We start from the raw sequence: 15,856 nt of genomic DNA on the forward strand, positions 1-15,856 counted from the left end.
ATTCCTTAGCATAATTTATGTTACATAGTATATGAAAAATATAGATACTCAAGGGCCAAAGTAAACTAAAATCCTAGAAAATATTAATTGGTATCAGAAATAATGTGTTGCATTTTTTATTTTATCATAAACTCTTTGTTGCATTTTGTTGTACTTGTGGCTTTATTTATTGTATTTTGTCGAATTCTCTTTTTAATTTTCTAACATTTTGTTGGAAAATTCCAAAAAAGAGAAAAGCAATTTGTGAAAATTACATCAGATCCGAATTTGGAACATGATATGAAAAATTAATGCAATTTCTAAAATGTCGGCGATTATGAGGCAGTCCGAAATCGAAATGGATTTTGGAATTCCGATTTTTTCGGAACATTAATTGAAACTCATTTTAAACTTCCGATTTTTTTTTGATTTTTTCTCTTGAAAAAAATCATTTTTTCACCTGTTCCGTTTGATTTTCATTCCAGCAGCGGACTTCTGAAAGTTCAATGAAAATTGAGAAGGAACTTTTATAAATTGACACCAATAGGCTTCGATAGGGCCGGGCACTCATCTCATAGTTCATAAAACGTGCCCACACTTTCACAAACGCGCTCGCACAAATCAAATAGACTTTTATCAAATTGATTATACACATTTTTTTTTTGGTAAAATGGAGGAGAACGATGGACTTTTATCGAAAAAAGAACATTTCCTTTATTGGTAATTAAATTACATGTGATAAAAATTTCCCAATAAGCTCATGGTCAAATTTAGTACCATCTTGCATATACAATATAGGTTTTGCATTTAGCAGCATCGAATAATTCGAAGATGATTTTTTGAATTTCTTAAATTTGGGTGACAAATTAAAGAAAGAAATTGTAGAGAAACAAACATTCTTGGATGAAAATGAAAACCGGAGGCAATTCCCGAACTCCTCGCATTCTCTCTCTACACCTGTTCATCTTTCGCCTCTTCTCTCTCTACTCTCTCTCTTCTTTCTCTCTCCACCTATACGTACATGCAAACTCACACGCATTCAATTCAATTCAATATACATCCATATCCATTATAATTCATATACATACAAACAATCCATCACATTCACACCTGTTTCAGTAATTAATTCACTATTTTTTTAATTTTTTTTATTTCCCCCAAAACTCTGCAAAACTTTCAATTCTCTGATGAACTTTTCATGGCCACCCTACTTTCCCCTTTCATCGATTACTGTTATTTCTCCTTCTTCTTCCTCTTCTTCCTCCTCCCAAATCAACGGTCGTCATTTGCCTCCGGCGACGATTTCTCAATCCTGGACTACGACTACACGTCGAAGCTTTTCCGCGGCGATTACGCGCCGCCGTCGCCCCCTCCGCCGTCTCCGCCGCCGCACAACCCTCCCCTCTCGTGCGACGATTTGAAGGGCATCGGCTCACTCAACACCACCTGCCAGCTCAGCTACAGCCTGAATTTCACCGACGACGTGTACATCGAAGGCAGGGGCAACTTCTTCATCCTCCAGGGGGTGGCTTTAACCTGCCCCAAATTGGGCTGCACAATCGAGATTAACGTAACCGGCGATTTCAGATTGAACTCATTTTCCGAAATCACCGCCGGTTCAGTTTACATTGTAGCCGGAAATGCAAGTTTGTCTGGCGGTTCAGTGATTAATGTGACGGCGAGAGCTGGTGAGCCGCCGGACCCATCCACGGGGACGCCGGACGATGGGCAGGGCGGTGGTGGGGGCCACGGTGGAAGAGGCGCAAGCTGTGTGGTGGATAATAAGAAGCTGCCGGAAGATGTGTGGGGTGGAGACACTTATTCATGGGATTCTTTGGATGCGCCGTGGAGTTATGGAAGTAAAGGAGGGACTACTAATAAAGAGGAGGATTATGGAGGGAGAGGGGGCGGCAGGATTTGGTTGCAGGTGAACGATACTGCGGATGTTTCCGGAATGCTCTTGGCTGGTGGAGGTGATGGCGGGATCAAAGGTGGCGGAGGTTCCGGTGGCAGCATTTTTATCAAGTCGCACATAATGTAATGTACTTCAGTTCAACCTTTTATTTTTTCTTTCCATGTCTTGTGTTTTTAAATGATTTTAAGTTGTTGAATTTGTGAAATCTGCTCGGATTCGATTGTTTGAATACTTCCGTGGGAACTGCATTGTTTACGATCAGCATTTATTCCGGCTTTTTGAACTTCAGCATTAAATTTTGGGAAGAGAGCGTACCCGTAAGATTAACCTAGTTAATGACGACAGATTTATGCAACTGTCCCTTGCTTAAATCTAGGTGCAAATATGGTCTCTGTTTAATTACTGTACCGTAGAAAATCTTCTCAAGCCACATGAATTAATGCCAAAAACATTTCCAATCCTACATCTTTAACATGAGACGTGAGACTAGAGTTGTCTCTACTTACTATCCTCAACCTTTTTGCATTAAATGATTTTATATTTCCCTTTTAGAATTACTGCTCACAACGGTCCTAGAAGAGATTACTAGTATAAGTATGCTAGAGCGTATGAACATAGAGGATAGAGATAGTTGAAGGTACTATATGGTTTAGAATGCTACTTGAATCAACTAAAGTTGTTAATAGAGAGACATTCGCAAGACTATATTGTATGCTGTAATGGGTTACAGATGCACTGATAACCCCGAAAGAGCTTGAAGAATCCTCCACTAAATGGAAAGTTGATTTGAATTAACTAAGTTTCATTATATACTACACCGTTGGATAAGCCATCTCTGCCTTGGAGAGTAAGGATATGCAATACATAGATTTCAAAAATACTAACTTGTATAATAGCTTGTATATTGCTTAATTCTGAGGTTAGATGAATTCGGTTACTTCATTGGTGCTCAAGTTCACACATAAAAGGTAGCATTTTATACCTTGAGAAGAGGGCGATAGATCTGAACACTTGAACAAAAGCAAAACTCTTGAAAATCAGGGGAACCGTTGCACAGTCTTGCTTAGTGTTTAAACAATTCAACGACTTTAAAACATGTCTATTTATGATTGCATTCAATCATATAGCCAGCTAAGTGATTGTAATAAATACATATCCACACTGTTCCTCAGTGTCTACGAATTAGAAGATAAATTAACCAATCAGAAGTCATGCATGCATGTACTGAAAATCACGGATTTAATTTATTCACGTGAAGGACATTACAACTTTGTTTTGAAGTTTGGCAAGTGTTAGAAATTCCATATTTGATTTTCCATTATCTCCTTTTCGATGTGGACTCTTGTTAAGTAGTTTTGATTTATGTAATTAGTCTCGTTTTTCTTCAGTTTCTTCAGGTATAAATATGCCATATGTTCTTTACGTATACTCCAACCATTGGAATATCACATCGGAAAGTGAGAGTTTAACATTATCTTTACTTCTAATACCATGTAGAAGGTTTATCTGCCAATGTGGATAATTGATGGATATAAGGCCTGATAATTGCTGTGTTCACCTCCTCAAAATCTTTTAGCTTGTCCAACTCCAACCTGTTGTTGTATTCCTTCTCTATAAATTAGTTAATGCCTATTTATCAGTAGATAGAGGTGAAGAATGCCTTATATGGTGATTTGGATCATATATTTTTATTGATCAGGTATCGGATAAAATCTTTGTGGAATTATGTATACTGTTCATACTTGAAACAAAAGTTATGAGCGTGGATGGAATGTTTAAAAATGATATAACATGAGGAACTCGGCACAGGGTTCTCGTACATCCCGTCATCCCCTATTGTTATTCTTAATGGCAATAGGAAGACTTAGGCCTAAGTTAGAGATAAATTTCAAAATTTCTGGTAAATGAGAGTTTAGTGAGCTATCGGGGATAGTAATATTTCTATTACTTGAACCAGGGTTGTAAGTGCTAAATTTTATGATGAGTGAGTCATATTTTCTGCACCACCTTAGTCCAAGACAGATTTTAATCCGAGACATTTAATCCAGTGGCAACAGGAAAATCACCCAAATGTGCAAATGAGAATATACCTGAAGGTTTCCCATCAGTCACTAGCAAATTCCTTAACTTTCAATCTCTTCTTTTGTGAGTTTCCTGTGCTGTTGAGCCTTTTCACCTCTTCATTAAACGGCTGGCTGATTGCTCACCTATTCAGTCATCTTTCAGCGGAGGTCTATTCATATTTTGATAAGTTCAAAACTTCTCCCAAGAAAAAGAAGAAGCGGATAAATAATAAATAAAACAATGCTGAGGGTAAAACTGGTTTTCATCAAACTGTTGTTTGACAATCTATCTTTATTTAGACCAAACCTGATGGGAAGTTTTTTTATACATACCTAGAAATTTATCTTTGATTTCTTAGTTTTTGTATGAAGTTCTATTTTCAGAAAAAAATCAGTTTTGTTCACCAAACTTGGATATGTTGAGTTAGCCAACTGCTGTAACATGACCTTTGTCATATCTGACATGCAGCTTTATCTTTTACTTTCTTGATCAGATAGTTGGTCATGAATCATCCTTTCACTTTATCTTGGGATTTGTGTTCCATCTAAAACATTTCGTGACTGAATTCTTGTGTGACAAGCAGGACAGGAAGTGGCAAAATATGTGCGTCGGGAGGTAATGGATTTGCTGGAGGAGGTGGTGGAAGAGTATCTGTCAATGTTTTTAGCAGGCATGATGATCCCATATTCTTGGTACATGGTGAGACTTGTTAGAGAAAGCAAAGTTTGTACTTGTTTTTTATTATTCATAACTTGAGTTTAGTATCGACGAGAATAATATTTATGTTATCTGTGGATGACCTAGTATAGCCTTGATATATATGGTAGTTGCTTTTCACAGTGGTAATCTTGAAACTATAAGGAAGGTACTCGTGGTCATCATACATACTATGTTCAGAAAATAACTACCAAAAAAGGAAGTTAGGAGCTAACCCTGTACAGTGACTATAATGATGTATCAACTACGTTATGCCAACTTTCATCTTAGTATCCTTAGTTCTGCTCTTATGTACTTGTCTATTCTGTAACTGTATTGAATCTAATTGCAAAACTGTGGCGGCTGTAGTACTGGCGTATTATTTTTAAGCAACTATCTTTGCTTTGTAGAATAGCAGTTACTCTAGTCGGGCATAGACTTTGACTCTTTGTGATTTACCTTGCGTGTGATTTAATTGGGAAGTTTAACATGGATTGTCTAATTGTTCTTTAATGTTATAAGCTTTATGATAAGACAATTAAGGCCTTCCGATCTGCTGGACATTTTCCTTCAAGCTATCAGTGGAACGCGTGTATTTACCTGTGCCTCCTTATAATGTACTTGAGGTGCTCAAGTGGCCAATGGTTAAGTGAAGTCTATTAATTGTGCTTAAGTGTCTTCTAGAACTAGATATAATCATTATTTGGTAATAATTTGTTAACTAGTATTTGTTTCATATCACATATGCCCTTTTGGAACGTATGCTCATTTTCTTTACGTCAGTATCCCTATTGGTGATCCTCTATGTCTTTAGCAAACCATGAGAAAAATTTCCTTAGCAATAGGCCGTTTCTCTTTTAGCATAGCAGATTTGAATATTGAAATACACATACTCGAGTATTTATCCTCGTGGTGGCTAAATTATGGTCCAAATTTTGCCAGGTGGAAGAAGTTTTGGCTGTCCCATGAATGCAGGTGCTGCTGGAACATTCTTCGATGCTGTTCCTCGTAGACTTGTGATCAACAATAACAATATGTCAACAGATACCGAGACGCTTCTGTTACAGTTTCCAAACCAGCCACTCTGGACAAACGTTTACATTCAGAATTGTGCTCAAGCTACTGTTCCTTTATTATGGAGTCGTGTTCAGGTCATTAAGTAAATAATCTTAGTCCCCAACATTTCTTTCTTTATATTTTTTTTTTGGTTTAAATGTTTCATTATAATGATATTTTATGACTGTAACTGTTGTTCCAACGAGTGAAGGTCTACAATGAGACATAAAAACTGAGTTCCAGGCATCAGTCTTTGCTTTTGATTTTTTTAATACTTTCAAAAGCCAAAGAGAGAATGATTTAGAAATGTGCTTACCTAAGTAGAAGAAAGCAAGGAGGTCATGAATTAATTAGGAGTGCTGGAGTATAGAAGAAGATGTAGGCATTGTAAATGTGATTTCATGATTCTATGATGTATTAGATTTCCAACTACCTTGTCACTTTGGAGCAAGTATAGTTCCTTACTTCAGAGACGAAACATTTCCTTTGTAACATGAGAACATTAATCATAAATAAACTCATTGTTACTAACATGTCATTTGCTTGAATCACAAATTTAACATGCAAATACCATGTTTTATCCTAAAATATGACTTCAATCCTTGAGTCATTTGGTTTAAGATAATTTTGTTTTCCGCTGAAGACATAATACCTTTTTTCATTGTTTCTTCTCGTTGATTTCATTATTTATTTATATTCTTAGTCCATGTGTCCTTCGGTACTTTAGGAACACTCTAAAGATTTTGAAAGCTCGATTTCTGAACATTTCAAGTGTATATTAGACAATTCTTTTGCAATTTATGGCAGCCATAAGATAGTTTGTCATGTTACTTCTATGTTTTACATAATTGTTTTGAATTATTACTTATATGTGCTTTTAACATACCGTACAGCAATATTATTTTTTCTTTTTTTGTGATGTTCTATTTAAGTTATCATATCTGGTCATCCATATCCATACAGATTATTGCTTAACTTAACTGCATTATTTATTAATGAATAGGTTAGAGGACAACTCAGTTTATCATGTGGAGCAGTTTTGAGTTTTGGACTCGTTCATTATGCTTTGTCTGAGTTTGAACTGATGGCTGAAGAACTTCTGATGAGTGACTCAGTAATAAAAGTAAGTTTTGCCAATCATTTTATACGCTCAATATGGTACTATTTACATTTTATGGATTTTAGTTTCTCTTACTAAGAATTTTATATTCTGTGCCCATCTTGCCTTTTTTTGTCTTTTTTGTCTTATTCATTTATTCTCTTCGTGTTTTTTCTTTTTGGTTACTTTATTGGATTTCTGTTTCTTTTTCTTTTGGGCTGGATGTTATTAGCTTAATATATTTTCTTAGATTGCTTCCCCTTTCAGCTTATGTTCTCGTGTATCTGGAAATTATGGGCCTTTGCCAACCAACAGTATATGTCATTTTACATGTAAACCGAGATTAAAGATTGTACTTCAAATGTTGTGTGATCTTCACTCAACCATTAGCATCTGAGCCCACAAACCAAAATGAGTTGTCTTTTATCTCATTTAATTTCTCTTGAACAGCATGTGCTAATACCTCAAAGCAGGTAAGGTGCAGTCCCGGACATTAGTTTTACAGAACATTTTGCATCAACTCATGCAATGGACATATTACTTGTACTTGCAGTATTATTTCTTTCCAGTTCAGTCACATGATACATCAAATGGAATTATGTGTAGGTATATGGGGCATTGCGAATGTCTGTGAAAATTCACTTGATGTTGAATTCGAAAGTGCTCATAGCTGGTGATAGTGATCCAATTGTTGCAACTTCTTTGCTTGAAGCGAGCAATTTAGTAGTTCTCAAGGTAAGTTATTCCAAATCAGCTATCTTCATTCAGAAGCTTGATCATTTTTCTATGACTGATCTATTAATTTGTATCCAGGGATCATCCATGATACATTCAACTGCGAATTTAGGGCTTCATGGACAAGGATCATTGAACTTGTCAGGGCCAGGAGACATTATTGAAGCTCAGCATTTGGTTTTGTCGTTATTTTATGCTATCAGTGTAAAGCTCCTCAGAACTTTAACTCTTGCTTTTCTCTTAAAGGACCAAATGATTGTGCTTCAACTGGTCTTTCTGACGATAGGGTTTCTTAAAATATGTCAGCCTATCTTGATAACGAAATAATTGAAAAGCTTACTTGGGCATCTCACTATAATAACTTCCATGATATTCTACCCTTCTTATGTACTTGAGGGTGGCTAGAACATTCACATTTTAGTTTGAATATGAAAAGAGTGTTGATTGTGTGAAACTGTTGGCAGAATACTCTTTTGACATTAAACTTTCTTGTGCTGGGATTTGGTTCTTTTGTTCGGCCTCATCCAATCTATGGTCCAGCTATTGAAGAAACATCTGTATAAATCTTTCATGATAACATCATATCTGCTGTGTAATAATTTTTGTATCATTTTCTCTCTAATTGCTATTTTTTTAGATGAGGAGGCATCCAAGATGAACTATTGACCATATAAAATTATTACATTCTTTGTGAAGTACCTGACAAAAGAAAATATTCATTTTCTAATTTAAAAATCAAATTATGAAAATTATTTAATTTAACTTTTTCTGTGTTATAGTATCGGTAGATTATTGAATATTTTTGGAATAACATGTAATAGTTCTGCAATTCAATAACCTCTAGTTATAAATATTTTCTGCTCACACTGTGCCTGCTTTTTATCTGAAGGTTGGTCCTGGATCTATTATTCGAGGTCCCTTGGAAAATGTGAGCAATAATGGCAAGTAAGTGCTCGAAATATAGTACACCATATCAATTTGTCCTCACGCTTCACATTTTTTAAATATTTACTGTTCTAAATGTGGTAGGGCACCAAGACTTCTCTGTGAACAGAATAGTTGCCCTATTGAACTACTTTACCCACCCGAGGACTGCAACGTGAATGCTTCATTGTCCTTTACTCTGCAGGTGTTCCAAAACTCAGATTCAACACTCTGAGGAGTTTCTTTGGTTAGAAGTTGTTGATTGGTCATAGCAGTGTGTTGTTTATGACTCCTTTACCAGACGTGCTCCTGCATTTGAGGGTTAAACGTCTTTTTGTTGTGCAGATATGTCGAGTTGAGGACATTATTGTTGAAGGTCTGGTAGAAGGCTCTGTTGTTCATTTTCATCTAGTCAGAAATGTGTTTGTGAAATCTTCTGGTGCAATAAGTGCTTCTGGATTGGGTATGTAATTTTACCCCACTTGATGATATTTCTTTCATCGCTGGAGAATAGATGAGGCTGTTCACAACGGTGAAATGAAAGCCCCGAATTTCAGTAACTTTTTTAATTCTATTTAATTTGTTATCCTGCAAATTTTTCTCCCCAATTTGTAGGCTGCACTGGTGGATTAGGTCATGGAGAACTTCTGCCTAATGGTCTTAGTAGTGGTGCGGGACATGGTGGTAAAGGAGGGGATGCGTATTATGAGGGAGCTTATATAAAGGGTGGTATTTCATATGGGAATGCTGAGTTGCCTTGTGAACTTGGTAGTGGAAGTGGAAACGAGAGTCTGCCTAGTGCAACTGCTGGTGGTGGTGTTATTGGTGAGTCCGTTTATTGACATAACAAATGTGTGAAGCAATTATGTTTTTGTTCATAGTCCGTTTCCAATTACTGCTATGAATTCCGAAGTACTGAAAATATTTTATATATTTAGGCTTTATTCATGTTCCATTATGGATGCAACATTTCCTATTGTAGACATCATATCTGACTTGGGAAATTTTGGCTGAAACCCTTCATCTTAATAAGGAAGTAGCAGTCTTCTCATTTTTCGTTTTTGCTGGATCACAATTTAATACATGAGGTTCATTTTCAAGAATTTAGTGAACTCTTTATTCTTAGGATGTAGCTGTTGTCTTCACATTTTTGTTTTGCTAAGTATGATTTTATACTCGAGGGTCATTTCCAAGAACTTATTTCAGACTCTTTTTTATTCGTCTATATATTCACTTGGTACCTTGATCACAAGCAATCACGTCTGTCATTGACTTATTAGGGATACTTCCATCCTATTGTCTGACTTTTAAAATTATAATGCAAGATTGACTTATCTGTAAAATTGGACAGTTACCAACTCTTTTTTTGTCTGGTTTCATTTTGTTAAGGCTTTTCAATAATTTAATCCACCAGCTTCTGTCAATTTTCTTGCTAACCCATTCAAATTGTTTCCTCGAACAGTGATTGGTTCACTGGAGCACTCATTGTCAAATTTGGTTGTACACGGTGAAATTAAAGCCAATGGAGAAAGTTACGGGAAATATGTTGGAGGGAAGGATGGTGTGGTTGTGTCAGATGCAAGTCCGGGTGGTGGATCAGGAGGAACTATTCTTCTTTTTGTCCACAGCGTTGTCCTTGATGATAGTGCTACCATCTCTACATTTGGAGGGCATGGAAGCCCTAATGGTGGCGGGGGAGGTGGTGGAAGGATTCATTTCCATTGGTCGGACATTCCTATTGGAGATGAATACTTGCCAATGGCCATTGTCAGAGGAACTATTGGTGTCAGGTTTGTTTGAATATATAAACCACTAAATTTGGTCATAATAATATTACTATATTTGTTTTTTTTTTTTTTTGTAGAAATTTGAGTCTTTGATTGTGTTGAAACTCATTGGGTCATTTTAAGTAGCCCTTGCATGCTCTAATCAATAATGTAATCGAATACAAATATACAATTGAAAAATCACAGCAAAGTTTATCAAAACCACTGATGACAATTTTCTGCCTTTGGCCTGTAAGAGGGAATGAATTTCAAGTGAGTTGATGGAGATATCCACAAATATTCCTCTAATGTATTGTGCTTTAAATAAGCCCGCAATCAGTTGTTAGTGGACAATTGGCTTTAAAGTCTCGTTTATTGGAGCGTAACATCTGTACGTAATGATAATAGGGCATATTAGTCAGGAAATTCATTTTGCTATTCTTGATTGTGTATCGGAGTGGTTTTAATTTCTTGAGCAATACATATATGATGCATTTCCGTTGAGGAACTTCCTTCGGGATATTGTATGCGACTAAATAATTGACAACTGGACTCGAATAGAATAAAAAAATTCTGCTTCGCATTTCTGCCAGGGCCATTGGATGTTAAACTTCGTATTATGTATTTCACCCAGTTTTCTAGTTACTTAATTACGTTTCCTTTTTCCTTTCTCGAAGAGGTGTTTGGTGTGTAGATCTTATCGTTAGCCGCAATATGAGATTCTTTTTTAAATTACTTCAACATTACTGTTCTGAATGAATTCACATGTACAGTACATTTTTTCATGTCGTTTAACTCCTCGCATTTTGCTCCTGATAATGGAACTGCAGAGGAGGAATTGGTAGAGGTCTGGGCCGAGGAGGTGAAAATGGAACTTTGAGCGGAAAAGCATGTCCAAAAGGGCTATATGGTATATTTTGTCAGGTAATTGTGCACGCTTCTGTATAGAGACTAGAACTTTCTTTTTTTCTTTTTTTGCTGTGATGAGGCTTTAGAGTTGAAAGACCTTCATAATATTTCTGACAGCTTATGCACCAACTTGGACTTTGATTATATATTCCTAATAAATGTGTAATATGCAGGAATGCCCACTTGGCACATATAAGAATGTGACTGGATCTAATAGAGACCTATGTAATGACTGTCCATCTCATGAGCTTCCCCGTCGTGCTATATATATCGCTGTACGAGGTACTTTTAAGTTTTATTACATTTTGCCACCTACCTACTATAAACTTTCAATAGTACATATCTTTGAATCCTTTAATGAGACGACTATACCCTTTAGTTTTTCTGAGGGACTTTTCTTATACTTAATGATCATTTATTTTACAGGTGGCGTCACGGAAGCACCATGTCCATACAAGTGTATATCTGAGAGATATCATATGCCTCATTGTTATACTGCCCTTGAAGAACTAATTTACACTTTTGGAGGACCATGGTTATTTGGTTTCATATTGGTGTGCTTGCTCGTCCTCTTAGCGCTTGTTCTGAGCGTTGCTAGAATGAAATTTGCTGGTGGAGATGAATTGCCAGGTCTAGTGCCCAATCGGCGTGGCTCCCCAAATGATCGCTCGTTCCCTTTTCTAGAGTCCCTAAATGAGGTTGGAAGAATCTTTTGTTGATAGTCAAAATTCGAAGATTTTTGGCTTATGTTCTTTCGTTGTTCCTTTTTTGGCTTAGGTTTTGGAAACTAGCAGATTTGAGGAATCCGAAACCCACGTACATCGCATGTACTTTCTGGGAGCTAATACTTTCAGTGAACCCTGGCATCTCCCTCATTCCCCTCCTAAAGAAGTGAAAGAAATAGTGTATGATCTTTATGTCTGAATTGTTACATCGTCATTTATCCGTGTTAACTTATAGATCCATTGACTGAACCCTCAAATGATTGACCTGCCCCTGTGCATATATTAGAAACATTAATGCACCTTGTTTTGTTGGTAGATATGAAGATGCATTCAACATATTCGTGGATGAGATAAATGCGTTAGCTTCTTATCAGTGGTGGGAAGGATCAGTATATGGGATCCTCTGTGCTACTGCATATCCACTTGCATGGTCGTGGCTGCAGTGGCGTCGCAAGGAGAAAGTGCAGCACCTTAGGGAATATGTCCGTTCAGAATATGATCATGCTTGCTTGCGCTCTTGCCGTTCACGAGCTCTCTATGAAGGCCTCAAGGTATGCTGTTCTAGTTTTCCTTCGAAGAGTTAGCCCTGGATATATATAGCTAGGCAGGCTTGCTTATTTGGAAACGTGGAGAACCTCATAGCATAATTCCGCAATAGTTAGAGTTCATACCTATTTTGTCCATTTCATTTTATAATAGGCTGAACCAGCAATGGTTGGACTATATGTCTTTTGGCACAAAAACTCCGAGTCTGAGACCCCCAACTTGTTCCTATTTTTAAAGCAAAAGGGTTGTTACCTTTTAGTGTTGGCTATTAGCACTTGTTGTTTCTCAATTAAATGATACTATTATTCATGACAGCATTAAACCTTTTTCTTGCATACTTTTTTTGAAATCTACAAATTATGATGTTCGATCGACATGTTCAATGCAAGAAGACAGCAATTTGGTTAAACATCATACTGACTTAATTAGTAAAGGTCAGAGTTTTGAAACTTAGATACCTCTTATTTTCCTATACACCAAATTAGAATTGAAGTGTTTGCATATGTAACAAAACTATAAAAAGGATATAGTAGAGTCTTCACAAGAAAAGGACGGAGGCATAAATCTCGTGTCCTTACATAGTTTGAAATCCGTGTTAATGATTTGATGGAACTCGAGTACAGTCTCTTATTGAATGCTGTAGTTCTTCTCTTCTATTAAAATACCCACTTGGAATAAATTGATGTTCTCCCTCTTGAACAATTAATTCTCAACTTGATAATTCTAATTCAAGAGCTTCACAGCTTGATCTTGAATTGGACATTGAAATTTGATCTTATCTCAAAATGATATTGATATAGTTTATTTACTCTAATTATTATTCTGCTTATCCTGCAGGTTGCTGCAAGTTCTGATTTAATGCTAGGTTATGTTGATTTTTTCCTTGGGGGGGATGAAAAGAGGGATGACCTCCCTCCTCGCCTTCACCAAAGGTTTCCTTTGTCTTTAGTGTTCGGAGGAGAAGGATCTTACATGGTTCCCTTTTCTCTTCACACTGACAATATTCTAACTAACCTAATGAGTCAGGTTTGTCGTAACAGAAGCTAAAATCATAATATATGTTAGTTATGCACTCTGCTTCGTTGAGATCCTCAGTTCTATTTCGCTGTTCCTTTATTGCAGTCTGTTCCCCCAACAATTTGGTACAGACTAGTGGCTGGTCTTAATGCTCAACTTCGTTTAGTGCGTCGCGGACATTTAAGAGCAACTTTTCATCCAGTTATCCGCTGGCTCGAGACACATGCAAATAGAAAATTACATGCTCATGGTGTACGTGTTGATTTGACTTGCTTTCAACCTTCAGCCAGTGGATATTGCCAATTTGGCCTTGTTGTAAGTGCCGTAGAGGATGCAAATACCCATTCATCTAGTCAAGGGCGGGACCGATCTGCTTTATTGCTTGAGAAGCAGTCACGGTAAAAAGAAAAAAGCACTTTTCGAGTGTTCCTTGTAATCTTCTTCAGATTGAATTTTGATGACAAGTTTGTTTCATTTCTCTCACTTGCAGTTTGCCTGCTAATCGCTGGAAGAAAGCGTTGGATCTTGTTAGAGTGAGTGAGCATGTTATGTTGCAAAAAAGGATATCCGGAGAAATTTTAAATGCCAATAGCCTACAAAACCTCGGAGAGAGATTGACATTATTTTATCCTTCCTACTATATAATTCATAATATAAGGCCAGTTTGCCACCAGGTAAATTATGCTCTAGTCAACTACAATAAATCTGTCGATTTTTTGTCTATAACATGTATATTACTACTTATACTTGAACACTGATGACTTATTTGTATGTATTTCCTTTTCGGGACTTGCAGGATCTTGTTGGTTTGATAATCTCGATACTTCTTTTAGGAGATTTTAGCTTAGTTTTGCTACTTCTGCTCCAGCTTTATTCCATATCCATGCTGGATGTCTTTTTGGTTTTGTCGATTCCTCCACTTGGCACAGTTCTTCCATTTCCAGCTGGCATCAATGCTTTATTTACTCATGGACCGAGGCGATCAGCCGGACTTGCACGTATATATGCTTTGTGGAATATTACCTCCGTCATTAATGTTGTAAGTATTAATTGTGCACGCATGCATGCTCCTTGGTTCTCCAGTTACATCGTTTCTACTTTCATTAAACTTCTTCGTTTATTGCTGTCACTAGACATTGTTAAAGAATCAAAATCATATGAAATTAAATGAGCCCACTTTTATATATAGAGGGGACTAACTGTACAAAAGAAGAGTATTCGACACACTAAAGATAGATACAAATATACTAAAGCTGGAGCATAGATGTCAATAATGCTCAACTCGTTACACAAAAAACGTTGACGTTTTACTTACTATGTGAATTGTATTTTAACAGGTTGTCGCCTTCATATGTGGACTAGTTCATTTCAAGACTCAATCCTCGTCAAGTAAAAAACACCAACATTATCAAACATGGAATTTTAGCATGTAAGAAGAAGCAATTTTTTTATTTTCTTTTCTTTTCTTTTATAATATAAATGAATTTGTGTTGTCATTAGCCACTAATCCTTTTTAAAAATTGATGCAGGGATGAAAGTGGTTGGTGGATGCTGCCATGTGGACTTATCCTTTGTAAAATTGTCCAAGCTCGGCTGATCGATTGCCATGTCGCTAACCTCGAAATTCAGGACAAAACTCTATACAGCAGCGACCCTAATGTTTTCTGGCAATCCCGAACTGGTTTAGTATTACATAAATACCGTTCTTTCTCATATAGCTTTTCCCGAGTTCTCCTCACCTCACTCCAGATTTTATTGGAATAGTTGGAAGAATTATGTGTTCACAAGACTGCAAATGAAGTGCGAATTGGTTGATCGATCGATGTCTTATTTAACTAGAGAGAATATGTGCAGCATTTTTTTGTTAAAAAATCAACAAAAATATGTTATCCAGCTTTTGGATTACTCAAGTATTGAAATTTTGTTCTCTTCTCAACTGATTCCAACTGAGTTAATACATGTGTTTTATCATTCATTGTTGTCATTTTTTTATGCTTTAAGTATTTATTCATGTTTATCCTGTGCTATATGATTGATCTCCCTCGTCAGAATATCGGCACTTGAAATTTGAATACTAATGTGAACTATATTACTGTTCACATTTATTGATACGGATTATATTGCTTTATTATTACTACGGCTACTTAATCAAAAACAAAAACAAAAGCAATTTTATCATTAAGCATGGGTTTGCTATTATCGGTGCACTTTTTTTAGTTACTGTGCAAAATAATTCATTTGTAAAGAAACCTTTTAACTTTTTCCAAATTCTTTCTACCTCCAAATAAACCGAACTTTATAGATCGTGATTTTTTTTTTCGCCACAATCAGGTAGAACACAACAATTATCAACATGGCCAACATCGATCGCGCTAATGAGGTAAAAAAATACGTTTTGGTCTGATAATCGTCGATTTTTATGCGT

General features: G+C 36.4%; 1 protein-coding gene across 2 annotated transcripts; it reads left to right on the plus strand.

Moving 5' to 3' along the window:
- Positions 1-695: 695 nt before the first annotated feature.
- On the plus strand, positions 696-15,406 carry LOC105969291 (uncharacterized). 2 transcript variants are annotated; one of them, XM_012994036.2, is made up of 22 exons: positions 696-2,016; positions 4,542-4,657; positions 5,597-5,805; positions 6,714-6,833; positions 7,416-7,544; positions 7,623-7,748; positions 8,434-8,489; positions 8,574-8,673; positions 8,814-8,931; positions 9,084-9,293; positions 9,931-10,258; positions 11,065-11,158; positions 11,317-11,425; positions 11,570-11,841; positions 11,921-12,048; positions 12,185-12,419; positions 13,252-13,440; positions 13,537-13,829; positions 13,922-14,105; positions 14,228-14,470; positions 14,769-14,860; positions 14,961-15,406. In XM_012994036.2, the coding sequence occupies exons 1-22, from the start codon at positions 1,178-1,180 to the stop codon at positions 15,193-15,195; spliced, it is 4,425 nt and encodes a 1,474-aa protein (XP_012849490.2). In that variant the 5' UTR covers positions 696-1,177; the 3' UTR covers positions 15,196-15,406. The 2 variants fall into 2 exon arrangements, with proteins under 2 accessions (XP_012849490.2, XP_088681106.1); XM_088824980.1 differs by having other exon boundaries at positions 798-2,016; positions 4,542-4,650.
- The last annotated feature ends 450 nt before the right edge of the window (positions 15,407-15,856 follow it).

This window comes from Erythranthe guttata, chromosome 10 (genome assembly GCF_056151865.1).
Source record: "Erythranthe guttata isolate IM_541 chromosome 10, IM_541, whole genome shotgun sequence".
NCBI lineage: Eukaryota > Viridiplantae > Streptophyta > Magnoliopsida > Lamiales > Phrymaceae > Erythranthe > Erythranthe guttata.